General features: G+C 44.2%; 1 protein-coding gene across 6 annotated transcripts in view; it reads right to left on the bottom strand.

Annotated features, from left to right (window-relative positions):
- depdc5 (DEP domain containing 5, GATOR1 subcomplex subunit) overlaps positions 1–27845 on the bottom strand; it is a 267024-nt gene that overhangs the window by 6452 nt on the left and 232727 nt on the right. For 5 of the 6 annotated variants that reach the window (XM_073055636.1, XM_073055639.1, XM_073055637.1 and 2 more), the window contains 2 exons: positions 18196–18256; positions 7435–7517 (listed from right to left, as the gene is read on the bottom strand). In XM_073055636.1, the coding sequence (XP_072911737.1) occupies positions 7435–7517; positions 18196–18256 (144 nt within the window). Of the gene's footprint in view, positions 1–7434; positions 7518–18195; positions 18257–27845 lie in introns of those variants that run through there. The other variant, XR_012100187.1, reaches the window with a different exon arrangement.

Raw genomic sequence — 27845 nt, 5'->3', positions numbered from 1 at the left:
TTGGGACAATTTGTTTATTGGGAAGGATGTAATAGAGAAATGGAGGTCATTTAAAGGTGAAATTTTGAGGGTACAGAATCTTTATGTTCCTGTTAGGTTGAAAGGAAAGGTTAAAAGTTTGAGAGAGCCATGGTTTTCAAGGGATATTGGAAACCTGGTGCAGAAAATGAGAAAGATCTACAATAAATATAGGCAGCATGGACTAAATGAGGTGCTCAAGGAATATAAAGAATATAAAAAGAATCTTAGGAAAGAAATTAGAAAAGCTGAAAGATATGAGGCAAGTAAGGTGGAAATAAGTCCAAAGGGTTTCTACAGTTATATTAATAGCAAAAGGATAGTGGGGATTTTGAACAATTTTTCTTCGGTATTCACTAAAGAGAAGGATATTGAATTGTGTAAGGTAAGGGAAACATGTGGGCTAGTTATGGAAACTATGATGATTAAAGAAGAGGAAGTACTGGTGCTTTTAAAGAATATAAAAGTGGATAAATCTCCAGATCCTGACTGGATATTCTCTAGGACATTGAGGGAAGTTAGTGTAGAAATAGCAGGGGCTCTGACAGAAATATTTCAAATGTCATTAGAAACAGGGATGGTGCTGGAGGATTGGCATATTGCTCCAGTGGTTCCATTGTTTAAAAAGGGTTCTAAGAGTAAACCTAGCAATTATTGGCCTGTAAGTTTGACATCAGTGGTGGGTAAATTAATGGAAAGTATTCTTAGAGATGGTATATATAATTATCTGGATAGACAGGGTATGATTAGGAACAGTCAACATGGATTTATGCATGGAAGGTCATGTTTTACAAATCTTATTGAATTTTTTGAAGAGGTTACTAGGAAAGTTGATGAGGGTAAAGCAATGGATGTTGTCTATATCGATTTCAGTAAAGCCTTTGACAAGGTTCCGCATGGAAGGATAGTTAGGAAGGTTCAATCGTTAGGTATTAACATTGAAGTAGTAAAATGGATTCAACAGTGGATGGATGGGAGATGCCAGAGAGTAGTGGTGGATAACTGTTTGTCAGGTTGGAGGCCAGTGACTAGTGGTGTGCCTCAGGGATCTGTACTGGGTCCAATGTTGTTTGTCATATACATTAATGATCTGAATGATGGGGTGGTAAATTGGATTAGTAAGTATGCAGATGATACTAAGATATGTGGCATTGTGGATAATGAAGTAGGCTTTCAAAGCTTGCAGAGATTTAGGCCAGTTGGAAGAGTGGGCTGAAAGATGGCAGATGGAGTTTAATGCTGAAAAGTGTGAGGTGCTACATTTTGGTAGGAATAATCCAAATAGGACATACATGGTAAATGGTAGGGCATTGCGGAATGCGGTAGAACAGAGTGATCTAGGAATAATGGTGCATAGTTCCCTGAAGGTGGAATCTCATGTGGATAGGGTGGTGAAGAAAGTTTATGGTATGCTGGCTTTTATAAATCAGAGCATTGAGTATAGAAGTTGGGATGTAATGTTAAAATTGTACAAGACATTGGTGAGGCCAAATTTAGAGTATTGTGTACAGTTCTGGTCACTGAATTATAGGAAAGATGTCAACAAAATAAAGAGAGTACAGAGGAGATTTACTAGAATGTTACCTGGGTTTCAGTTACAGAGAAAGGTTGAACAAGTTAGGTCTTTATTCTTTGGAGCGTAGAAGGTTGAGGGGGGACTCGATAGAGGTATTTAAAATTATGAGGGGGATAGATAGAGTTGACGTGGATAGACTTTTTCCATTGAGAGTAGGGGAAATTCAAACAAGAGGACATGAGTTGAGAGTTATGGGGCAAAAGTTTAGGGGTAACAGGAGGGGGACCTTCTTTACTCAGAAAGTGGTAGCTGTGTGGAACGAGCTCCCAGTAGAAGCGGTAGAGGCAGGTTCGATATTGTCATTTAAAAAAAAATTGGTTAGGTATATGGACAGGAAAGGAATGGAGGATTATGGTCTGAGTGCAGGTCGGTGGGACTAGGTGAGTAAGCGTTCGGCACTGACTAGAAGGGCCAAAATGGCCTGTTTCTGTGCTGTAATTTTTATATGGTTATATGTCAGACAGGCATAATGCTTGTGGCGAGAAGGGAACACTTCAGCATATTTTGAGTGCATGCAGAGTCAATCTTTCCAACGGCATGTACACTTGGAGACATAACAACGTTCTCAAAGTTGTAACAGAAGCGGCTGAGCAGAGAGTACTGCAGCACAACTTATCTCAAGCCCCATGCTGCACAGAACATTGCACATCATTTGTGAAAGAAAGTTCCAAGTCAAGGGTGTACAGCGCAGGCCCACGATCAAGCATACTTTCTTCAGCCAATGACTGGTGTGTCAAGGCCAACCTGGATGGGAAAGGTAGTTTCCCGGAGCAAATAGTTTTCACCACATTGCATCCAGATATAATCATCTGGTCTGACACCAGCAGAGAAGTGGTTATTGGTGAACTCACAGTCCCCTAGGAAGGCAACATCGATGAAGCCCATGAGCGCAAGTTAACCAAGTATGCAGAATTAAGATCAGAGTGCAGAGACAGAGGGTGGAAGGTCTCATGCTGTCCATTCGAAGTAGGATGCTGTGGCTTTATTGCGTTCACTTTCCAGAACTGGCTGCGTGATCTTGGCTTCACTAGAAGAGAGATCAAGTCAACCAGCAGGGCTGTAGCTGAGGCAGCAGAGGCAGGATCATAATGGGTGTAGACTAAGTACATCCAGAGGGGCAGATAGTCGGACAGTGTATCCATCTTTTGTAAACTCTTCAGTAGCTGCATAGATACCTGAAGAGTAGACTATCTGTTGGATGGAAGCAACCAACAACTCTGATAGAGGCAGATGCCAAGTTTTTAAGCTCATCAGTGGGAGGTGGTGCTTTAGCACTGCTGGCCCACCACCTCGAGGGAATCTTGATCATAAGTGGGCCAAAACTCCAGAGGACAGGTGGCAGATCAACTGATGATCCCACTGATGATAGCACAGGACAGTTAACATCTTAGTCCATGTGTATTTTCAGTTCTGGTTATATGTTATATGGTTATCAGGGAAATATATGGAAGAAATGTGGCAAATGTTTGGGGATATTTGCGTAGTGTTCTGTATAAGTATGTTCCAATGAGACAGGGAAAGGATGATATCATACAGGAACCATGGTGTACAAAGGCTGTTGAAAATCTAGTCAAGAAGAAAAGAAAAGCTTACAAAATGTTCAAAAAAAAGGTAATGATAGATATCTAGAAAACTATAAGGCTAGCAGGAAGGAGCTTAAGAATGAAATTAGAAAAGTCAGATGGGGCCATGAGAAGGCCTTGGCAAACATGACTAAGGAAAACCCCAAAGCATTCTACAAGTATGTGAAGAGCAAGAGGATAAAATGTGAGAGAATAGGACCAATCAAGTGTGACAGTGGAAAAGTGTGTATGGAACTGGAAGAGATAGCAGAGGTACTTAATGAATACCTTACTTCAGTATTCACTACGGAAAAGGACCTTGACAATTGTAGAGATGACTTACAGCAGACTGAAAAGCTTGAGCATATAGACATTAAGAAAGACATTGTGCTGGAGCTTTTAGAAAGCATCAAGTTGAATAAGTCTCTGGCAATGACGTTTGCATCATCAATGGGGACAGGAGAAGTTCCAGAGGATTGGATGTTGTTCTCTTATTCAAGAAAGGGAGTAGAGATAGCCCAGGAAATTATAAACCAGTGAGTCTTACTTCAGTAGTTGGTTTGCTGGTGGAAAAGATCCTGAGAGGCAAGATTTATGAACATTTGGAGAGGCATAATAGGATTAGGAATAGTCGGTATGGCTTTGTCAAATGCAGGTCATGAGCCTGATTGATTTTTTTGAGGACATGACTAAACACATTGATGAAGGTAGAGCAGTAGATGTAGTGTATATGGATTTCAGCAAGGCATTTGATAAGGTACCCCATGCAAGGCTTATTGAGAAAGTAAGGAGGCATGGAATCCAAGAGGACCTTGTGTTGTGGATCCAGAATTGGCAAGTCCACAGAAGGCAAAGAGTGTTTGTAGACAGGTCATATTTGCATGGAGGTTGGTGACCAGTGATCTGTTCTGTGACCCCTTCTCTTTGCGATTTTTATAAATATCCTGTATGAAGAAGTGGAGGGATGGGTTAGTAAATTTGCTGATGACACAAAGGTTGGGAGTGTTGTGGTTAGTGTGGAGAGATGTCAGCAGGACATCGATAGGATGCAAAACTGGGCTGAGAAGTGACAGATGAAGTTCAACGCAGTATAGTGTGAGATGTTCATTTTGGTAGGTCAAACATGATTGCAGAATATAGTATTAATGGTAAGACATTTAGCAGTGTGGGGAAATGAGGGATCTTGAGGTCTGACTCCATAGGACACTCAAAGCCGCTGCGCAGTTTGACTCTTTGATTAAGAAGGCATCTGGTGTATTGGCCCTCACCAACCATGGGATTGAGTTTAAGAGCTGAGAGGCAATGTTACAGCTTTTTAGGGCCCTGGTCAGACCTCACTTGGAGTACTGTGCTCAGTTCTGGTCGCCTCACTACAGGAAGGATGTGGAAACCATAGAAAGGGTCCAGAGGAGATTTACAAGGATCTTGTCTGGATTGGAGAGCATGCCTTACAAGAATAGGTTGAGTGAACTTAGCCTTTTCTCCTTGGAGCAAAGGAGGATGAGAGCTGACCTGATGGAGGTGTCTAAGATGATGAGAGGCATTGATCGTGTGAATAGTCAGGGGCTTTTTCCCAGGGCTGTAATTGCTAACACAAGAGGGCACAGTTTTAAGGTGCTTGGAAGTAGGTACAGAGATGTCAGTGGGTGTGTTGTTGTTGTTTTTTTTTTACACAGAGAGTAATGCGTGCGTGGAATGGGCTGCCAGCGACTCTGGTGGAGGCGGATACAATAGGGTCTTTTAAGAGACTCCTGGTTAGGTACATGGAGCTTAGAAAAACAGAGGGCTATGGGTAACCCTAGGTAATTCCTAAAGTATGCACATGTTCGGCACAGTACTGTTGGCCGAAGCGCCTGTATTGTGCTGTAGGTTTTCTCTGTTTCTATGACCTCGTTAATGGGGCTATATTATAGACAGTCCACAGGATTTAGAGGAACAAATTTGCAGAGAGGTCACAAACTGCTGCAAGAAACATGTTGTTATTGTAGGTGATTTTAAACTTTCCACATATTGACTGGGACTCCCATACTGTAAAATGACTAGATTGGATAGTCATTGGATGTTTAGGACAGTTTCCTTAATCAGTACATAGAAGTCACAACGGAAGAGCATGCAATACTTGATCTCCTATCAGGGAATATGGGACAGGTGACAGAAGTTTGTGTAGGGGATCACTTTGCATCTAGTGATCATTAGTTTCCAAGTAAATCTGAGAAAAGATATGTCTGGTCCGTGGATTGAGATTCTAAATTGGAAAAAGGCAAATTTTGATGGTATCAGGAAGGATCTGGCAAGTGTGAATTGGGACAAATGGTTTTCTGGCAAAGATGTACTTGGTAAGTGAGAGGTCTTCCAAAGTGAAATTTTGTATATGACTGTCAGAATAAAAGGTGAAGATAATGAGTGCAGGGAACCTCGGCTTACAAGAGAGATTCAGCCCCGGCATAGGAAAAATAGCAGATGCATCGCAGATATAGACAGGTTGGAACAAATAAGAAGCTTATGTAGTATAAGAAATGCAAAAGAACACTAAAGAAAGAAATCAGGAGGGCTAAAAGATGGTCTGAAGTTGCTCTAACAGACAAGTGAAGCTGAATCCCAAGGAATTCTACAGATATGCTAAGAACAAAAGGATTCCAAGGGACAAAATTGGACCTCTGAAAGATCAGAATGGAGCTGAAAGAGATGGAGGAGATCATAAATGGAATTTTTGCATCTGTCTTTACTCGGGAGATGGACACAGAGTCTACAGAAGTGAGGCAAAGCAGCAGCGTGGTCATGGACCCTATACAGTGTTTGCTGTCAGGGTGGATGAATCCCAGTGCCTGACAAGGTGTTCCCTTGGATCCAGTGCGAGGCAAGCACAGAATTTGCAAGGGCCCTAGCAGAGATATTTAAATCATCCTTAGCAGCAGGTGAGGTACCGGAGGATACCTAATGTGGTTCCACTATTTAAGAAAGATTCTAAAAATAAACCAGTAAATTATAGGCCGGTGAGCCTGTCATCAGTAGTAGGAAAGTTGTTGGAAGGAATTCTAAGGGACTGGATATACCAGTATTTGGGTAGACAGGGCCAGATTAGGGATAGTCAGCATGGCTTTGTACCTGGTAGGTTGTGTCTAGCCAATCATATAGTGTTTTTTTGAGGAAGTTACCAGGAAACAGGATGAAGGAAAGGCTGTGGATGTTGTCTACATGGACTTTAGCAAGGCATTTGACAAGGTCCCACATGGGAGGTTGGTCAAGAAGGTTCAGTTGCTTCAAGATGAGGTAGTAAATTGGATTAGCCATCAACTTTGAGGGAGACGTCAGAGAGTGGTAGTAGATGGTTGGCTCTCTGACTGGGACTAGTGGAGTGCCGCAGGGATCAGTGCTGGGCCCTTGTTATTTGTGATCTGGATAAAAATGTTGTTAACTGGATCAGCAAATTTGCAGATGACACCAAGACTGGGGGTGTATTGGACAGCGAGGAAGACTATCACAGCTTGCAGCAGGATCTGGACCAGCTGGAAAAAAAGGGGCTGAAAAATGGCAGATTGAACTTAATGCAGACAAGTGCAAGGTTTTGCACTTCAGTAGGACTAACCAGGGTAGGCCTTACACAGTGTACTGAGGAGTGTGGTAGAACAAAAGGATCTGGAAATGCAGGTCCATAATTCATTGAAGGTAGAGGGTTGTTGAGAAAGCTTTTGGCATATTGACCTTCATAAATCAAAGTACTGAGTACAAGTGTTGGGATGTTATGTTGAAGTTGTACAAGACTTTGGCAAGGCCCAGATTGGAGTACTGCATGCAGTTTTGGTTACCTGCCTACAGGAAAGATGTAAATAAGGTTGGAAGAGTACAGAGAAAATTTACAAGGATGTTATTGGGACTGAAGGACCCGAGTTGTAAGGGAAGATCGAATAGGTTAGGACTTTATTCCTTGAAAAGTAGACGATCGATAGAGATTTGATAGAGGTATACAAAATTCTGAGAGGTACAGTTAGGGTAAATGCAAGCAGGCTTTTTTCGCTGAGGTTGGATGGGACTACAACTTGAAGTCATGGGTTAAGGGTGAAAGGAGAAATGTTTAAGGGGAATAGGAGGGAAAACTTCTTCACTCCGAGGGTCGGGCGGGTGTGGAATGAGCTGTCAGCACAAGTGGTGCATATGAGCTCAATTTCAATGTTTAAGAAACATGGATTGGTACATAGATGGGAGCTGCTGACTGTACCGAGCATCTGTCGGCCATGGGCTCTGATGAATGTGGCTTCCCAGCAGCACAGTGGCACTCACCTGTGACATGTATGTACTGTGGCTTGTTCTCTGCAGGGAAGTTAAAGGCTGAGGCTGAGTACTTGTCTTGAACAAATCCAAACCTGCATCAGAGAGGGAAGCAGGATCAGAGGAGCACACAGCAAGAAACCCTGGTGGCCCCAGTCCATGGGCTGGCACAGATACTCTACCCTGTCCCTCAACAGCTCATCACAGTTGGCTCCACCATTGAGACTCTGCCTGCTGGTCAATACCACCACCCAGTCTCTTGATATGGAGGCAGGCATGGGATGAAAATGGGTAAGAGTTAAGACCATAAGACACAGCAGCAGAACTAGGCCTTTAGCCCCATCAAGTCTGCTCTGCCATTCAATCATGACTGATTTATTATCCTGCTCAACCCATATTCACATGCCTTCTATTCATAACCTATGATGCATTTACCAATCAAGAACCTATCAACCTCCACTTTAAATATACCCAATGATTTGGCCTCCGTCTATGATACTGAATTCCAAAGACTCACCACCCACCGCTAAAGAAATCCCTTCTTATCTCTGTTTTAAAGAGACATCCTTCTATTCTAAGGCTATGTCCTCTGGTCCTAGATTCTCCCACTACAGGAAACATCCTCTCCACATCCACTCTATCTAGGCCTTTCAAATGTTCAATAGATTTCAATGAGATCCCCCCTCATTCTTCTAAATTCCTGTGATTACAGGTGCAAGCTATCAAACGCTTTTCATACATTAACTCTTTCATTGCCAGCATCATTCTCATGAACCTCCTCTAGACCAACCTCCAATGGCAGCACATCCTTTCTGAGATTAGGAGCCCATTCTTGCTCATAATAGTCCAAGTGTGGTCTGACCAATGCCTTTTAATACCTCAGCATTACATCCTTGCTTTTATATTCTAGTTCTCTCAAAATGAATGCTAACAATGCATTTTCCTTTCTTATCACTGACTCAATCTGCAGGTTCATCTTTAGGGAATCCTGCACGAGGACTCCCAAGTCCCTTGCATCTGTCATTTCTGAATCTCCCCCATTTAGAAAACAGTCTAAACCTTTAATGCTTCTACCAAAGTACATGACCATACACATCTCTACATATATTTCATCCGCCACTGTTTTCCCTTTACTGGCAATTTCTCGCATACTGCTGGTGTCTTCCACAGAAGACTGATGCAAAATACAGTGAGCTCGCCCGCCATTTCTTTATCGCCCAGTACGTCCTCTCCAGCGTCGGTGTCCTCTTTTATATCATCTTTTCTCTCCTTATTTTTTTTTAGCAGCCTTCTCTTTTTTTTAAAAAGCTTCCCAATCCTCTTAATTCCCACTAACTTTTGCTACATCATATCCCCTTCCTTTGCTTTTTGCTGTACATGTATTTGACTTTCCTTGTCAGCCATGTTTGCCCATTAGAATACTACATACCTGTCATGTGCCTTCCAAATTGCTCCCCAAGACAGATACATAGTATTCTGAGGGCAAACATGGCTGAAAAGGAAAGTCGAATACAGCAGTCCCTGGGTTACATACGAGTTCCGTTCCTGAGATTTGTACGTAAGTCAGAACAAGTACATATGGTATTATTTAGCATCAGTCAAACGTTTATCTTAGTATATTGTATATATTTTACCTTTCTATGCATATAAAACACTTAAGAAACATATGTATTCCAATAATTAAACCACTGTGTTGCTTAGTAATAATTGTAGCTTTCATCGGGGCAGGGCCTTTCAAATGCTCCATTATTCTCACTTTATTCTTTAAAATTGTTCCGATCGTTGACCGACTGTAGCCTAATGCTTTTCCAATGACAGATGGCATTTCACCTCTTTCCAAACGCTTTATTATTTCCACTTTACTTTCAATTGCGATCGCTTCCCGTCAATGGAACAGAAACACTGCAGGTGGCGGGTCCCAAGCTCTGCCGGCTCCCGAGGTCCGCTCGGTCCTGAGGATCATCGCATTGAGACAGGTCAAATGGGACAAGTGGGGGCTATGCTGGGTTTGGGTATTTGATCCTCCACAATATTCCACGTGGGAATTTAAACTGGAGGTGGCTGTGTTTTTTTTTAATGCGGTCAATTTGCGAGCTTGAAATCAACCCGGCACGGATGGTACGGGAGTCACTGGATTGACATCAACCCGGCACGGGAGCAGTCTGTCACTGGATCGAACTCGGGAACCTCCGTTCTCGAGCCCGGCGCTGATCTCACTGCGCAACCAGCCGACCGGAACGGGGGGGGGGTCAGGGTGAATCTTACAATTTAAGCCAAATACAGAGTTAAACACTCAACACAGTGTCAACGGCAATGACTTAAAATGGCAGACGGCATCGTGATCCGACTTAAAATGGTGGACGGTGTTCTCCTTCCTCAGTTCGTAATTACGAGTTGTCCGTAAATCGGACGTTCGTAACTCAGGGACTGCCTGTACAGCAAAAAGCAAAGGAGGGGATATTATGTAGCAAAAGTTAGTGGGAAGTTAGAGGATTGGGAAGCTTTTTTAAAAAAAAAAGTTGAAACAAAACACATAAATATCATTTCAGTCTACAAACCCTCTAATGAACCATTCATGTGGCTACCTAACCTAGATCTCCAGGGCAAAATGTACCTCATTATTGGTGACTTTAATAGCCATAGCACCAACTGGGGATACGAAGATGACGATGCAAATGAAGAAGAAGTTGTATCATGCGCTCTAAACAACAGCCTTGAGCTACTATATGAGTCAAAGGACACCCCCTACCTTCACAAGTGGCAGATGGAGAAAAGGATACAACCTAGACCTTGCCTTTGTTACCTCAGCAAGCTCCAACCTCTTCACACTAACAGTCCTCCAACATATACCCAAATCCCAACACTGTTCAGTCCAGGTAGAATCCCTTCCAGTTCTGAGACCTGTACCAACAAAGTACCTACCGAGATTTAACCTGCAAAAAGCGAATTGGACATCTTTTGCAGAATCTCTTGATCAACTTATCGATACAATACCACCAGAACCTGATCATTATGATGAATTTGTCTGATTAATCTGGAAAGTAGTGCAGCAGAACATACCTAGAGGCTGCAGAACCAAATATATTTAGGGATTGACTAGTGATATCAAGCAAAGTTATGATGAGTATGTCAACTTATAAGACCAAGACCTGTTTGGTCAAGACACAATTGAAATGGGAGAGTCAGTTCTGTCAACACACACAAAATGCTGGTGGAACACAGCAGGCCAGGCAGCATCTATAGGGAGAAGCGCTGTCGATGTTTCGGGCCGAGACCCTTCGTCAGGACTAACTGAAAGGAAAGATACTAAGAGATTTGAAAGTAGTGGGGGGAGGGGGAAATGCGAAATGATAGAAGACCAGAGGGGGTGGGATGAAGCTAAGAGCTGGAAAGGTGATTGGCGAAAGTGATACAGAGTTGCAGAAGGGAAAGGATCATGGGACAGGAGGCCTCGGGAGAAAGAAGGATGGTGGGGGGGGGGGGGGGGGGGGGAAGCACCAGAGGGAGATGGAGAACAGGCAAACAACTAAATATGTCAGGGATGGGGTAAGAAGGGGATGAGGGGCATTAACTGAAGTTAGAGAAATCAATGTTCATACCATCAGGTTGGAGGCTACCCAGCCGGTATATAAGGTGTTGTTCCTCCATCCTGAGTTTGGATTCATTTTGACAGTAGAGGAGGCCATGGATAGACATATCAGAATGGGAATGGGAATGGGACTGCGTCTGGTGCTCCCGGTCTGGCCTCTTATACATTGGTGAGACCCGACGCAGACTGGGAGACCGTTTCGCTGAACACCTACGCTTGGTCCGCCAGAGAAAGCAGCATCTCCCACACATTTTAATTCCATGTCCCATTCCCATTCTGATATGTCTATCCATGGCCTCCTCTACTGTCAAAATGAATCCAAACTCAGGAGCGTAAAAGGTTGAGGGAGGACTTGATAGAGGTATTTAAAATTATGAGGGGGATAGATGGAGTTGACGTGGATAGGCCTTTTCCACTGACAGTAGGGGAGATTCAAACATGAGTTGAGAGTTAGGGGGCAAAAGTTTAAGGGTAACACGAGGGGGAATTTCTTTACTCAGAGAGTGGTAGCTGTGTGGAACGAGCTTCCAGTAGAAGTGGTAGAGGCAGATTGAGTATTGTCATTTAAAGTAAAATTGGATAGGTATATGGACAGGAAAGGGATGGAGGGTTATGGGCTGAGTGCAGGTCGGTGGGACTAGGTGAGAGTAAGCGCTTGGCATGGACTAGAAGGGCTGAGATGGCCTGTTTCTGTGCTGTAATTGTTATATGGTTATTAACCATGAAATCTTCAGTCTGCTGAGGGCCAGATCAGAGGCATTCAAGTCTGGTGACCAAGAAAGTTACAAGAGGTCCAGGTATAATCTCCTTCTCATGGGTGAAGTACAATTTCCGATTAAACTTGAATCAGCGAACTGTGCTCAACAGTTGTGGCTGGACTTGAATACTAACACCTCTTATAAAATTAAATCAAGCAACTTAGGCAACAACAGGGCTTCACATCCAGATGAGCTCAATACCTTCTATGTTCGTGTTGACCGTCAAAACACGGAGGAAACATTAAAAACTCCTACATCCCCCAATGATCCAGTGATTTTAGTCTCTTGAGGCTAGAGTGTGAGCAGAAAGCATCCAGCCCAGACAGGGTACCTGGCTTCAAGCAGGCTTCAATTATACTGATGCCTAAGAAGTACATAATGACATGCCTCACTGACTATCGCCCATTAGCACTTGCATCCCAGTGATGAAGTGTTTTGAGAGGCTGGTGATGAAACATATCAACTGCCTGCAAAGTGACTTAGATCCACTCCAACTTACATACCAGAGCAAAGGTCCACAGCAGTTGCCATCTCATTGGCTCTTCACTCAACCCAGGACCAACTGGACAAAGATGCATACATCAGAGAATACGTACATGAGGCTGGAAGAACTCAGCAGGTCAGGCAGCATCTGTGAGAAAAGAGTAGCCAACGTTTCGGGCCGAGACCCTTCATCAGGAATGGGGGGGGGGGGAGGAGAGGGCCAAAGCCCAGTAATAGAGATAGGGGAGGGGGTAGGGCCTAGAGGCGCCAGGTGGAAAACCAATCAGAGGAAAGATAAAGGGGGGAGGGGAGGGGATAAGCATGAAAGAACTGTAGAGATAAAGAAGCAGAAAGTTGAAAGGGGAGAGAGGCAGAGAGGGACCTGGGATAGGGGAAGGGGGAGGGGGAGGGAATTACCGGAAATTGGAGAATTCAATGTTCATACCACCAGGCTGGAGACTACCCAGACGGTAGATGAGGTGTTGCTCCTCCAACCTGTGTTTGGCCTCATCATGGCAGTAGAGGAGCCCATGTATGGACATAGCCAAATGGGAATGAGAGGCAGAGTTGAAGTGGGTGGCAACCGGGAGGTCCTGTCTATTGTGATGAACAAAGACAAAGTAGGTGCTCGACAAAGCGGTCCCCCAATCTGCGTCGGGTCTCGCCAATGTAGAAGAGGCCGCACCGGGAGCACCGGATGCAATAGACGACTCCAGCAGACTCGCAGGTGAAGTTGTAGTTGCCTCACCTGGAAGGACTGTCTGGGGTCCGGAATGGTGGTAAGGGGGGAGGTGTGGGGACAGGTGTAGCATTTGCGCTTGCAGGGATAAATGCCAGGTGGGAGTTCTGCGGGGAGGGACATGTGGACCAGGTAGTCGCGGAGGGAACAATCCCTGCAAAAAGCTGAGGGGTAGGGAGGGAAAGATGTGCTTGGTGGTGGATACATACATCAGGATGCTCTTTATTGACTACTATAGCTCTGCATTCAACACCAACATCCTCTCAATCAATAAACTCAAAGTCCTTGGGCTCAATACCTCCTTTTGCAATTGGATCTTCGACTTCCTCACTTACAGACCCCAGTCAGTTCAGATTGGGAACAACATCTCCTTCACAATCACCAACAGTACAGGTGCACCACAAGACTGTGTGCTTAGGCCTCTGCTCTCCTTGCTTTACACTTATGACTGTGTGGCTAAGCACAGCTCCAACGCCATATTCAAGTTTGTTGATGACACTACTGTCGCTGGCCGAATCAAAGGTGATTCAAGTCTGGCAATCCAGGCTTGTACCAGAAAACCAAGTATGATTTACGGAGGGCTATTTCAAGGGTGAAGGGACAATTTTGAACGAGGTTGGAAGCGATATCAGATGCACGGCAACTCTGGCAGGGACTTCAAGACGTTACTTCCTAAAAAGCGAAACCCAACAGTATGAATGGCAGTGATGCTTCACTACCAGATGAACTCAACGCCTTCTGTGCTCGCTTTGAAAGGGAGAACACAACTACAGCTGTGAAAATCCCCGCTGCACCTGATGACCCTGTGATCTCTGGCTCAGAGACTGATGTTAGACTGTCTTTAGAGAGTGAACCCTTACAAAGCAGAAGGTCCCGATGGGGTACCTGGCAAGGCTATAAAACCCTGTGCCAACCAACTAGCAGGAGTATTAAAGGACATTTTCAACCTCTCACTGCTACGGGCAGAAGTTCCCACTTGCTTCAAAAAGGTAACAATTATACCAGTGCCAAAGAAGAATAAAGTGGGCTGCCTTAACAACTATCGCCTGGTAGCACTCACATCGAAAGTGATGAAATGCTTTGAGAGGTTGGTTATGACTAGACTGAACTTCTGTCTCAGCAAGGACCTGGACCCATTGGAGTTTGCTTAGGTCAACAGCAGATACAATCTCCATGGCTCTTCACACGGCTATAGACCACCTAGACGACATAAACACCTACGTCAGGATGCTGTTCATCGATTATAGCTCAGCATTTAATACCTTCATTCCCACAATCCTGATTGAGAAGTTGCAGAACCTGGGCCTCTGTAACTGGATCCTCAACTTCCTAACCAGAAGACCACAGCCTGTGTGGATTGGTGATATCTCCTCTTCACTGACAATCGACACTGGCGCAACTCAGGGTGTGTGCTTAGCCCACTGCTCTACTCTCAATATACACATGACTGTGTGGCTAGGCATAGCTCAAATACCATCTACAAATTTGCTGACAATACAACAACCATTATTGATAGAATCTTAGGTGGTGACGAGAGGGCGTACAGGAGTGAGATATGCCAACTAGTGGAATGGTGCCACAGCAATAACCTGGCACTCAACATCAGTAAGACGAAAGAGCTGATTGTGGACTTCAGGAAGGGTAAGACGAAGGAACACATACCAATCGTCATAGAGGGATCAGAAGTGGAGAAAGTGAGCAGCTTCAAGTTCCTGGGTGTCAAGATTTCCGGGGATCTAATCTGGTTCCAACATATTCATGTAGTTATAAAGAAAGCAAGATAGCAGCTAAACTTTATTAGGAGTTTGAAGTGATTTGGCATGTCAACAAATATATTCAAAAATTTGTTGTACTAGTTGTAAAATAGAGAGCATTCTGACAGGCTGCATCACTGTCTGGCATGGAGGGCCTACTGTACAGGACCGAAAGAAGCTGCGCCAGGTTGTAAATCTAGTCAGCTCCATCTTGGGCACTAGCCTACAAAGTACCTTACAAATAAGATACGGATGCATGGAGTCGGAGGAAGTGTATCAGCATGGGTAGTGGATTGGGTAACCAATAGAAGGCAGAGAGTTGGTATAAATGGGTGTTTCTCTGGTTGGCAGTCAGTGGTGAGTGGGGTGCCGCATGGGTCGGTGCTGGGCCCACAGCTGTTTACCATTTACATTGATGATTTGGAAGAGGGGACTGAGTGTAGCGTAGCAAAATTTGCTGATGACACTAAACTGAGTGGAAAAACAAATTGTACAGAGGATGTGGAGAGTCAGCAGAGGGATGTAGATAGGTTAAATGAGTGGGTCAAGGTCTGGCAGATGGAATACAAAGTTGGTAAATGTGAGATCATAAACTTTGGAAGGAATAATAGAAGAGCAGATTATTATTTAAACGGTGAAAGACTGCAGAATGCTGTTGTACAGAGGGACTTAGGAATGCTTGTTCATGAATCGCAAAAAGTTGGCTTACAGGTACAACAGGTTATTAAGAAGGCAAACTGAATGTTGGCCTTCATTGCTAAAGGGATTGAATTCAAGAGCAGGGAGGTCATGCTATACAGGGAACTGGTGAGGCCGCACCTGGAGTACTGTGTGCAGTTCTGGTCTCCGTATTTGAGGAAGAATATATTGGCTTTGGAGGCAGTGCAAAGGAGGTTCACCAGGTTGATTCCAGGGATGAAGGGGTTAACCTATGAGGAGAGATTGAGTCACCTGAGACTATACTCTCTGGAATTCAGAAGAATGAGAGGGTTTCTTATAGAAACATACAAAATTTTGAAAGGGATAGGTAAGACAGAAGTTGGAATGTTGTTTCCATTGGTAGGTGAGACTAGAACTAGGGGACATTGCCTCAAGATTCAGGGGAGAAGATTTAGGACGGAGATGAGGAGAAACTGTTTTTCCCCAGAGAGTGATGAATCCGTGGAATTCTCTGCCCAGGGAAGCAGTTGACGCTTCCTCACTAAAAATATTTTAGAAACAGTTAGATAGGTTTTTACATAGTAAGGGAATTAAGGGTTATAGGGAAAAGGCAGGCAGATGGAGCTGAGTTTGCGGACAGATCAGCCATGATCTTATTTAATGGTGGGGCAGGCTTGATGGACTGGATGGCCTACTCCTGCTCCTATTTCTTATGTACCCAGGACATCTTTAGGGAGCAGTGTCTCAGAAAGGCAGTGTCCATTATTAAGGACCTCCAGCACCCAGTGCATGCCCTTTTCTCACTGTCACCATCAGGTAGGAGATACAGAAGCCTGAGGGCACACATTCAGCGATTCAGGAACAGCTTCTTCCTCTCTGCCATCCGATTCCTAAATGGACTTTGAAGCTTTGGGTACTACCTCACATTTTTAAAAATACAGTATTTCTGTTTTTGCACATTTTTAATAATCTATTCAATATACGTATTTGATTTACTTGTTTATTATTATGTTTTATTTTATTTATTATTTTTTTTCTCTCTCTGCTAGATTATGTATTACATTGAACTGCTGCTGCTAAGTTAACAAATTTTACGTCACATGCCGGTGATAATAAACCTGATTCTGATTATACAGGAAGATGATTGAAAATCTGGCTGAGTGGTGCCACAACAACAAGACCAAGGAGCTGATTATTGACTTCAGGAGAAAGAAACCAGTCCACCAGCTAGTCCTCAATGGAGGATCAGAGATGGAGAGGGTCAGGAACTACAAATTCCTCGGTGTTACCATTTCAGAGGACCTGTCTCAGAGGACCTTGCTCAGCACACAAGGGCAATTACAAAGAAAGCCCAGCAGCATCTCTACTTTCTTCAGAGTTTGCAGAGATTCAGCATGACATCTAAAACTTTGGCAAAATTCTATAAATATGTAGTGGAGAGTATATTGACTGGCTCATCACAGCCTAATATGGAAATACTAATGCCACAAAAGGTAGTGCATACAATCCAGTCCATCACAGCTAAAACCCTCCCAACCATTGAGCACATCTACATGACACTCTGTCGCAGGAAAGCAGCATCCATCATCGGGGACCCCCACCACCCAGGACATGCTCTCTTCTTGCTGTTGCAATCAAGAAGATGGTACAGGAGCCACAGGACTCACATCAACAGATTCAAGAACAGTTATTGTTCTCAATCATCAGGCTCTTGAACTCAAAGAGGATAACCTCACTTGCCCTATTATTGAAACGTTCCCACACCTATGGACTCACTTTCAAGGGCTTTTCATCTCATGTTTTCGATATTTATTGTTTATTTATTTATTATTCTTTCTTTCTTTTTTATATTTGCAGCTTGCCGTCATCTGCACATTGGTTGAACATCCAAATTGGGTGGTCTGTCATTGATTCTGTTATCGTTATTATTCTATAGATTTGTTGAGTATGCCCGGAAGAAAATGAATGTCAGGGTTGTATATGGGAACATATATGTACTTTGATAATAACCTCAACTCCCTAATCAAATCTGGTTTATTACACCACACCCAATGCAGAATTGCCATTCCCCTAGTGGGCTCAACCACAAGCTGCTCTAAAAAGCCATCTCACAGGCATTCTACAAATTCCCTCCCTTGGAATCCAGCACCAACCTGACTTTCCCCAAATCGACCTGCATATTAAAATCTCCCACTACTGTCATAACATTGCCTTTTTTACATATATGCGTTTTCTATCTCCCGTTGTAATTTGTACTCCACATCCTGGTTACTGTTTGTAGCCCTGTATATAACCTTCCATCAGTGACTTTTTACCCTCGCCGTTTCTTCACTCTACCCACAAGGATTCTACACTTTCCAATCCCATGCCACCTCTTTCTAAGGATTTAATTTCATTGTTTTAACAACGGAGCCACCCCACCCACTTTGTGTACCAGCTTGTACTTTCAATACAATGTGTGTCCTTGATGTTGAGCTCCCAACTATGATCTTCTTTCAGCCACGACTTATTGATGTCCACATCATACCTGCCAATCTCTAATTGTGCTACAAGATCATCTATCTTATTGTGCATAGTGTGTTTTCAAATATAACACCTTCAATTTTGTATTCATCACCTTTTTGATTTTACTGGAAGTTATATTCTTATCCTTTTCTAAATTATACATTGCATCTATTTATATACTAACTGCCCATCCTCTGTCCTATAGGTCCAAGAGATGGGAGAGGTAGAAAGGTGGAGAAATGGAGGGTGTAGTGTGACACAAGGTGGGTAGGAATGGCGACCTACCTGGCAAGAATGGCCTCCTGCAGAAGCTGCATCCGATCCCAGTAAGTTTCCGGTTCAAATCCTGAATGAATACAGCAGACAGATTAAACAGGTACAGGGTAAAGGGTGACAGTAAATGTTCATACAGCATACTGCATCATCTGTGAAGAGATCCAACCCATTTACAAGCTGAAAGGAGATAGTTTAGGGAGAGAACATGGTACAGGATGGTACCGAACCTTGTAACTTATTTAGTGATTTGAGAGTGTGATCTGGTTCCTGCAATCAGAGAGAGAGCACAGAAACAGCCCTTTGATCTACCAAGTCCATGTGCTTCATCAACTGAAATTAAACCTATATTATTCCCATATTTTCTTCACCCTGCTTTCCCATCAATTCCCCACAAATTCTACACTTGCTGACACATTGGCAACAATTTGTAGCAGAAATTAATCTAACAACCGGGAGACACAAGGAGCTGCTACAGTGCCTTTGTGCATTGCTTCAATTTACCAACTAGCATGTCTTTGGGACTTGGAAGAAAACCAGAGCACCAGTGTTTCTTAATTGCATAAATACACATCTGCATAGTTGATTCCCTTTATTTTCAAAATTAAAAAGAAACTGCAGATGCTGGAAATCTAAAACAATAACAAAACAGAAAATGCTGGAAACTCTTGCATCTGTGGAAAGTGAAACAGAGTTAAGATCAAAGATGAGCCTTGAACTTGACTTGCTAACATTTGTTTCTCCTCAAATGTTGCCTGACCTGCTGAGCTTTTCCACCAGTTCTGGTCAGCCAAGCCAAATTGCTTAACTGTCTAGAGTGGGACATGAACTCAAGGATAAGACTGTGACAATAAAGACGTAGCTGACATAAAATCATTACTAGCAACATCAGGGACGCTAACTCCAACTCCAACCCCAACCCCTGGCAGAGCTGGTGGTTTAGCACAGTTGAGTGTTCCCACCCCCACAACTCACCACCCTCTCCTCTGTCTATGTTACCTGCAAAATTAATCTAACAACATGGAAGAAACATCATTGCTTCATTCACAATGAAATGCATACATAACGCCCATAAGAAATAGATTTACAAAATGACTTACACATTTTAATTCCACGTCCCATTCCCATTCTGATATGTCTATCCATGGCCTCCTCTACTGTCAAGATGAATCCACACTCAGGTTGGAGGAACAACACCTTATAAACCGGCTGGGTAGCTTCCAAACTGATGGCATGAACATTGACTTCTCTAACTTCCATTAATGCCCCTCCTCCCCTTCTTACCCCATCCCAGACATATTTAGTTGTTTGTTTTTTCTCTCTCTCTCTGCCCATCTGTTCTCCATCTTCCTCTGGTGCTCCCCCTCCCCCTTTCTTTCTCCCGAGGCCTCCCGTCCCATGATCCTTTCCCTTCTCCAGCTCTGTATCACTTTCGCCAATCACCTTTCCAGCTCTTAGCTTCATCCCACCCCCTCCGGTCTTCTTCTATCATTTCGCATTTCCCCCTCCCCCACTACTTTCAAATCTCTTAGTATTTCCCCTTTCAATTATTCCTGACGAAGGGTCTCGGCCCGAAACATCAACAGCGCTTCTTCCTATAGATGCTGCCTGGCCTGCTGTGTTCCACCAGCATTTTGTGTGTGTTGTTTGAATTTCCAGCATCTGCAGGTTTCCTCGTGTTTACAAAATGTGCTGGTTTGTTGAACCCTGCTTCATGGCTACAAAACACTTGGAATTCAGAAACATTCACACAGACATTCCTTAACAGAGGCCACTCAGCCTTTCAGGCCTGCTCCATCATTTAATGTCACACCCTGATCTGACTGCAACCTTCCCACTTTACCCTGTCAACAATCTCTCTCCCTCTGGCTTAGAAATATTCAAAGATTCCACCACCGACCTTTCAGGAAGAGTAGCCCCTCCATTTCATATCCCTCAGATTTTTTTTGCCTTATTTCAATTTTAGATGGATAAACTCTCAACTTTGACTCCCAATTCTAGAGTCTCCCACAAGAAGAAACAGCCTCTCACCATCCAGCCTCAGGATACTGTGTGTTTCATTCATCTTCTCTCTTCCGCACTTCAACAGGCACACATCCATCTTCAGAAGACAACATGCACAGCCATGTCTCAAAATGCTTCAAATTAATCATGCAAAATGTCTATACGAAGAAATCTGCAGATGCTGGAAATTCAAGCAACACACACAAAATGCTGGTGAAATGTGTTCCACCAGCATTTTGTGTGCGTTGCATGCAAAATGTCTCTTGCTTTCTATTCCATTTTCCAGGCAATAAATTATAATGTTATTCTTCCCTAATTACATACCTGCACTCTACTCTTTTTTCATATTAGAATAAAATTTAGTCATAACAAAAATATTTACAAGATTAAATTGTACAATGTCTATTCATCAGAATCAGATCTATCACTGCCATATGTTGTGAAATTTGTTGACTTTGCAGGAGCAGTACACTGCAATAGAGAATACATTAAAAATCTGTGAATCACTGTGTGTGTGTGTGTGTGTGTGTGTGTGTGTGTGTGTGTGTGTGTGTGTGTGTGTGTGTGTGTGTGTGAGAGTGTGTGTGTGAGAGTGTGTGTGTGAGAGTGTGTGTGTGAGAGTGTGTGTGTGTGTGTGTGTGTGTGTGTGTGTGTGTGTGTGTGTGTGAATGATATATACATATATACACACACGCATATATACGTATATACACTCACCTACACATACACACATACTCGTATACACGCGTACACACATATATACCTGTACAAAAAGGACAGGTTACACTTGAATCCCAGGGGGACCAATATCATAGAAACATAGAAAACCTACAGCACAATACAGGCCCTTCAGCCCACAAAGCTGTGCCGAACATGTCCCTACCTTAGAAATTACCTAGGGTTACCCATAGACCTCTATTTTTCTATGTACCTACACAGAAGTTTCCTAAAAGACCCTATCATATCTGTTTCCACCACCATTGCTGGCAGCCCATTCCACGCACCAACCACTCTCACGTAAAAAACTTGCCCCTGACATCTCCTCTGTACCTACTTCCAAGCACCTTAAAACTGTGCCCTCTTGTACAAGCCACTTTAGCCCTGGGAAAAAGCCTCTGACTATCCACATGATCAATGCCTCTCATCATATACACCTCTAATCAGGTCACCTCTCATCCTCCGTCTGTCCAAGGAGAAAAGGCCGAGTTCACTCACCCTGTCTTCATAAGGCATGCTCCCCAATCCAGGCAACATCCTTGTAAATCTCCTCTGCACCCTTTCTATGGTTTCCACATCTTTTCTGTAGTAAGGCGACCAGAATTGAGCACAGTACTCCAAGTGGGGTCTGACAAGGGTCCTATATAGCTACATTACCTCTTAGCTCCTAAACTTAATCTCATGACTGATGAAGGCTAATGCACTGTATGCCTTCTTAACTACAGAGTCAACCTGCATAGCAGCTTTGAGTGTACTATGGACTTGGACCCCAAGACCCCTCTGATCCTCCACACTACCAAGAGTCTTACCATTAATACTATATTCTGTCATCACATTTGACCTACCAAAATGAACCACTTCACTTATCTGGGTTGAACTCCATCTGCCACTTCCCAGCCTAGTTTTGCATCCTATCCCGCTGTTACCTCTGATAGTCCTCCACACATACATACACATACACACACATGCACACAAACACACAGCCATACACACATATATACACTCACACACACACAGCCATACACACACATATATACACACAGCAATACACACATTTATACATTCACACACACTCTTCCTCTTCAGCTGTCCATTGAAATCTGATGACGATGTCCTCTCCTTTAAAGGTGAGATCTTTTATGACTATACAGTCCTATCCGGGACCCTCAAGTTCTATTGCAGGTGGAACATGTGGTAGTCATGGTAGTGATGGCAACCATGGCTGCATTTCTCCTGGCTCTCTTCTGCTGTCTTCTGGTTGTTCTTTCCATCTCCAGAATATGAACCCCATCCCTACACAGCTGTCGCCAAGAGTTACGGTCAGCAGCAACATCCTCCAGGTCCTCAGGTCTGATCTCTCACTTCCTTAAAGTGTTTTTCATCTGATCCTTATAGCGATTCTTCGGCCCTCCAGCTGAGCGTTGACCATGATGTAGCTGGCCCTATAACACTCTGCGGGGTAGCCGACATGGAGGCATCCTTATCACATGCCCCAGCCACTGCAACTGATGCTGGGTAATCATGGCCTCAATACTTCTGCAGTTGGTCTCTACTAGTATTTCAGTGTGAGGCACCCACTCACATCAAGTAATTTCCAGGATGTGCTGAAGGCAGCTTATGCAGAAGCGCTCAAGGACTTGATGTGACAGCTGTGGGTTACCCAAGCTTCACAGCCATAAAGGAGGGTGGTGACACAGACACAGGTGGTATACAGCGACCTTTGTGGAGGGACGAAGGCTCCTGTTCTGAAAGTCTCTACACCGAAGTCTCCCAAAGGCAGCTGATGCCTGTTTAAAGGCAACACGAGTGAATCTGCAGATGCTGGAAATAAATAAAAAACACAAAATGCTGGCAGAACTCAGCAGGCCAGACAGCATCTATGGGAGGAGGTAATAACGACGTTTCGGGCCGAAACCTTTCATCAGGAGTGAAGTAACATGGGATGGTTGAGGGGGGATAAGAAGTGGGGGGAGGGATAGAGAGCTGGGAAGTGATAGGCTGGAGGGAAATGGGCTAGGGGGAAGGTGAAGAATTATGGGAAATAAAACAGAAAGAAAGGTAGGGCTGGGGGGAGAGATTATAGTGAGGGGGGAATAAGAGAGAGAAAGAGAACCAGACTAAAATAATAGACAGGGATGGGAGTAAGGGTGGAGGGCAGGGGTATCAACAGAGGTCAGTGAGTTGGATGTTCATGCCGGCAGGAAGGAGGCTACCCAGGCGGGAGAAAAGGTATTGCTCCATCGACCTGCGTGTGGCCTCATCTTGACGGTAGAGGAGGCCATGGACAGACATGTCGGAGTGCGAGTGGTCTGTGGAATTGAAGTGTGTGGCCACAGTGAGATCCCGCCACTGCTGGAGGACCGAGTGCCGGTGTTCGGCGAAACGGTCTCCCAGTCTGCGGCAGGTCTCCCCAATGTATAAATGGCCACATCGGGAGCACCGGATACAGTATATCACCCCAGTTGACTCGCAGGTGAAGTGGTGCCTCACCTGAAAGGACTGTCTGGGGCCTGGGATGGTGGTGAGGGAAGAAGTGTGGGGCAGGTGTAGCACTTCTTCCGTTTGCAGGGGTGAGTGCCCGGAGGGAGGTCCGTGGGGAGGGATGAATGGACAAGGGAGTCGCGTAGGGAGTGATCCCTGCGGAAAGCCGAGAGTGGGCATCCCCCCGCCAGCCCACCAGGGATAGAGTCCCCCGGTCCTCACCTATCACCCTACCAACCTACAGATCCAACGCATAATCCTCCGTATCTTCCGCCACCTCCTACATGATCCCACCACCAACCACATCTTCCCCTCCCCCCCACTCGGCTTTCCGCAGCTTAGAAAAATAAAGGGCTATGGGTAAGCCTAGGTAGTTCTAAGGTGAGAACATGCTCAGCACAACTTTGTGGGCCGAAGGGCCTGTATTGTGCTGTAGGTTTTCTATTTTCTTTTTTTCTATATACACACACACACACACACACACACGGACACATATACACACGCGCGCACACACATGCATACTCGCACACACATATATATACACACCCACATGTATACACAAACACATACAAACATACACATACATACACAGATATATATAAAAGCACACTCATGTATAATATATATATCATACACACAGACACACACACACACACACTGCTGTGCTCTCTCTGCTAATGAGGATGTGTTGTGGGCCCATTAATCCAGAGAAAGTTGCGCAATTCACCCTCTAAGGCAGAGTCATTGATGTGCAATGGAGAGTGGTTGTCCTGCACCTTCCTGAAGTCCACAATCATCTCTTTTGGCTTGTCTACGTGGAGACTCAGGTTGTTCTCACACCATTTGACAAAGCCTCTCTACCGCCTCTCTGTACACTGACTCATCATTGTTGCTGATGAGGCTAACCATTGTTGTATCATCAGCAAACTTAATGATTCGATTTGAGCCGAATCTGCTGGTGCAGTCATGAGTCAGCAGTGTGAACAGCAGCGGACTGAGCACACAGCCCTGGGAGCACCAGTGCTCAGTGTGACTGAGCTTGAGATGTTGATGCCAACTTGGACTGACTGGGGTCTTTCCATTAAGAAGTCCAAGATCCAGAGGTGTGTTGAGTCCTAACCAGAACAGTTACTCATCAGCAAACTTATAGATCCATTTGAGCTGTGCCTGGCCACAGTGTAGAGCAGTAGGTTAAGAATACATCTTTGATTGTCAATGCCAGCATTGATTGCCAGAGAGAAGGTGCCCATATACTTGGGTTCCATGCGCAGTCTGATGCAGCTACACACAGAAGTGGTTATTAGGATGAGGGTGACATTGGGTACGTTTTTAACCCTCATTGTCCAGGGACGTGTGCAGTGTGACCCATCTGACTCCCTCCATTGTGGATCTCCTGAAGAAATGGAAGATGGCTTGGGTAATTTCTGAGCGGGAGAAACAACAGAGCCAAGAACAACAGCTCTGAGAGCACCATGATCCCCACAATCTCAGTTTCTGTTTTACCTTCCCAATCCACTCCAGCATGCTATCTTTTGCACTGAGATCCAATGCCCTGCACTCTCTCATCATTTAGATAATGTTCATATTTTTTCATATTACAGCCTCATTTGCCAGATCTGTATCTAATTACTTCACCCACCCAGGTCCACCCTCGTATCTTCTACACAACATTTTTCCTAACTATCTTTATGTTATCAGTACATTGAACACCTTAATCCAAGCCATTTATATAATCTGGGAGGGCAGCCACTAAAATTCTGGTTAGACCACACTTGGGATATTGTGTTCAGTTCTGGTCACCACATTATAGGAAGGCTGTGGAAGCTTGAGAGGGTGCAGAGGAGATTTACCAGGATGCTGTCTGGATTAGAGAGCTTGTCTTCTGAGGGTAGGTTGTGTGAGCTAGGGCTTTCCTCTTGAAAGTGAAGGAGAATGAGAGGTAACTTGTACAAGATGTCTTAACAAAATACGTAGATTGCGTGGATGGCCAGATACTTTTTCCCAGGAGAAATAGCTAATATGAGGGGGCATAATTTTAAGGTGGTTGGAGAAAAAAATGTCAGAGGTTGTTCCCCCTCCCCCACCACAGAGTGTATGGAGTAAAGCGAGATCTAACATATAAAGAGGCTTTGAGGAAAGAGAAACAGAATAAAGGGTGTAAAGGTAGTAAGGTAGAAGGGCTAAAGTGCATATACTTCAATGCAAGAAGCATCAGGAACAAAGGTGATTGACTGAGAGCTTGGATACATACATGGAATTATGATGTAGTGGCCATTACAGAGACATTGCGGGCACCAGGGCAGGAATGGATTCTCAATATTCCTGGATTTCAGATACAGCGGGGGGAAAAGGGGAGGAGGGGTGGCATTACTGGTCAGGGGTACTATTACAGCTAATGTAGCAGGATTCTCGAGTCAGTATGGGTGGAAGTCAGGAACAGGAAGGGGGCAGTTACTCTACTGGGGTATTCTATAGGCCCCCTGGTAGCAGCAGAGATACCGAGGAGCAGATTGGGAGGCAGATTTTGGAAAGGTGCAAAAATAACAGGGCTGTTATCATGGGTGACTTTAACTTCCCTAATATTGATTGGCACCTGATTAATTCCAATGGTTTAGATGGGGCAGAGTTTAAGTGCTTCCAGGACGGATTCTTATTAGTCATTTTTTTTCGAGTATTTTTTGATTATTTTTAATTACTTTTAATGTGTCTAATTTACGCATTATTTGCCTCAAAGTCTTTTCTATATTTCTAGAAGGACTTTTAACTCCTTCTTCATCTGATCCTTCCGAGAGATTTGACTCTCCCTCCGATTCGCTATCACTTTCAGTTGCAGTGGTAGCTGGGCTTTGTAGTTCTTGTTGCTCCCGTTTGCGCATGCTCCATCCTTCGCGTTTGCGCAGTTCACGATGGTCTTTTCCTTTGGAAGTGGCCAATGTTGCCACAGTCTCCTGTTCCGTATCGCCGGTGATATAATGTACCTGAGACCGCGGTTCCTCGGTAGACGTGGGCCTTGTTCTTGTTCCAACTTGCGTAGTCTTCCCGGTATTAGTTTTCTTCATCTTCCTTCCTTGAGGCATAGCTTGACACAGTCCGGAGTTGTTTATAAGTAACTTTTAGAAAGTATTGACTAACTTTTCTTCATTTAAACATTAATTTATTAACTTTTTACGGGAGAGCTGGGTCCCTGCGTCTCGATCCTACGTCATCACGTGATGTCCCCCCAGGACGGATTCTTGTCACAGTATGTTGTCAGGCCGACTGGGGGAATGCCAGATCTAATACTAGATCTAGTATTAGGTAACGAACCGGGTCAGGTCATAGATCTCTCAGTGGGTGAGCTTCTGGGGGACAGTGACCACCGCTCCCTGGCCTTTAACATTATCATGGAAAAGGACAGAATCAGAGAGGATAGGAAAATTTTTAATTGGGGAAGGGCAAATTATGAGGCTATTAGGCTAGAACTTGCGGGTGTGAATTGGGATGATGTTTTTGCAGGGAAATGTACTATGGACATGTGGTTGATGTTTAGGGATCTCTTGCACAATGTTAGGGATAAATTTGTCCCGGTAAGGAAGATAAAGAATGGTAGGGTGAGGGAACCATGGGTGACAAGTGAGGTGGAGAATCTAATCAGATAGAAGAAGGCAGCATACGTGAGGATTAGGAAGCAAGGATCAGATGAGTCTATTGAGGAATATAGGGTAGCAAGAAAGGAGCTTAAGAAGGGGCTGAGGAGAGCAAGAAGGGGGCATGAGAAGGCCTTGACGAGTAGGGTAAGGGAAAACCCCAAGGCATTCTTCAATTATGTGGAGAACGAAAGACTGACAGGAGTGAAGATTAGAGATAAAGGTGGAAAGATGTGTCTGGAGGCTGAGGTAGTGAGCAAGGTCCTCAATGAATACTTCTCTTCAGTATTCACCAATGAGAGGGAACTTGAGGATGGTGAGGACAATATGAGTGAGGTTGATGTTCTGGAACATGTTGATATTAAGGGAGAAGAGGTGTTGGAGTTGTTAAAATACATTAGGACGGGTAAGTCCCTGGGGCTGACAGAATATTCCCCAGGCTGCTGCATGAGGCAAGGGAAGAGATTGCTGAGCCTCTGGCTAGGATCTTTATGTTCTCGTCATCCACGGGAATGGTACCAGAGGATTGGAGGGAGGCGAATGTTGTCCCCTTGTTCAAACAAGGTAGTAGGGATTGTCCGGGTAATTATAGACCAGTGAGCCTTACATCTGTGGTGGGAAAGCTGTTGGAAAAGATTTCTTAGAGCTAGAATCCATGGGCATTCAGAGAATCATGGTCTCATCAGGGGCAGTCAGCATGGCTTCGTGAAGGGCAGATCGTGCTTAACAAACCTGATATAGAGTTCGTTGAGGAGGTGACCAGGCATATAGATGAGGGTAGTGCAGTGGATGTGATCTACATAGATTTTTGTAAGGCATTTGACAAGGTACCAC

The sequence above is a fragment of the Hemitrygon akajei genome, chromosome 9, assembly GCF_048418815.1.
Source record: "Hemitrygon akajei chromosome 9, sHemAka1.3, whole genome shotgun sequence".
NCBI lineage: Eukaryota > Metazoa > Chordata > Chondrichthyes > Myliobatiformes > Dasyatidae > Hemitrygon > Hemitrygon akajei.
This window is presented reverse-complemented; position numbering and strand designations above follow the sequence as displayed.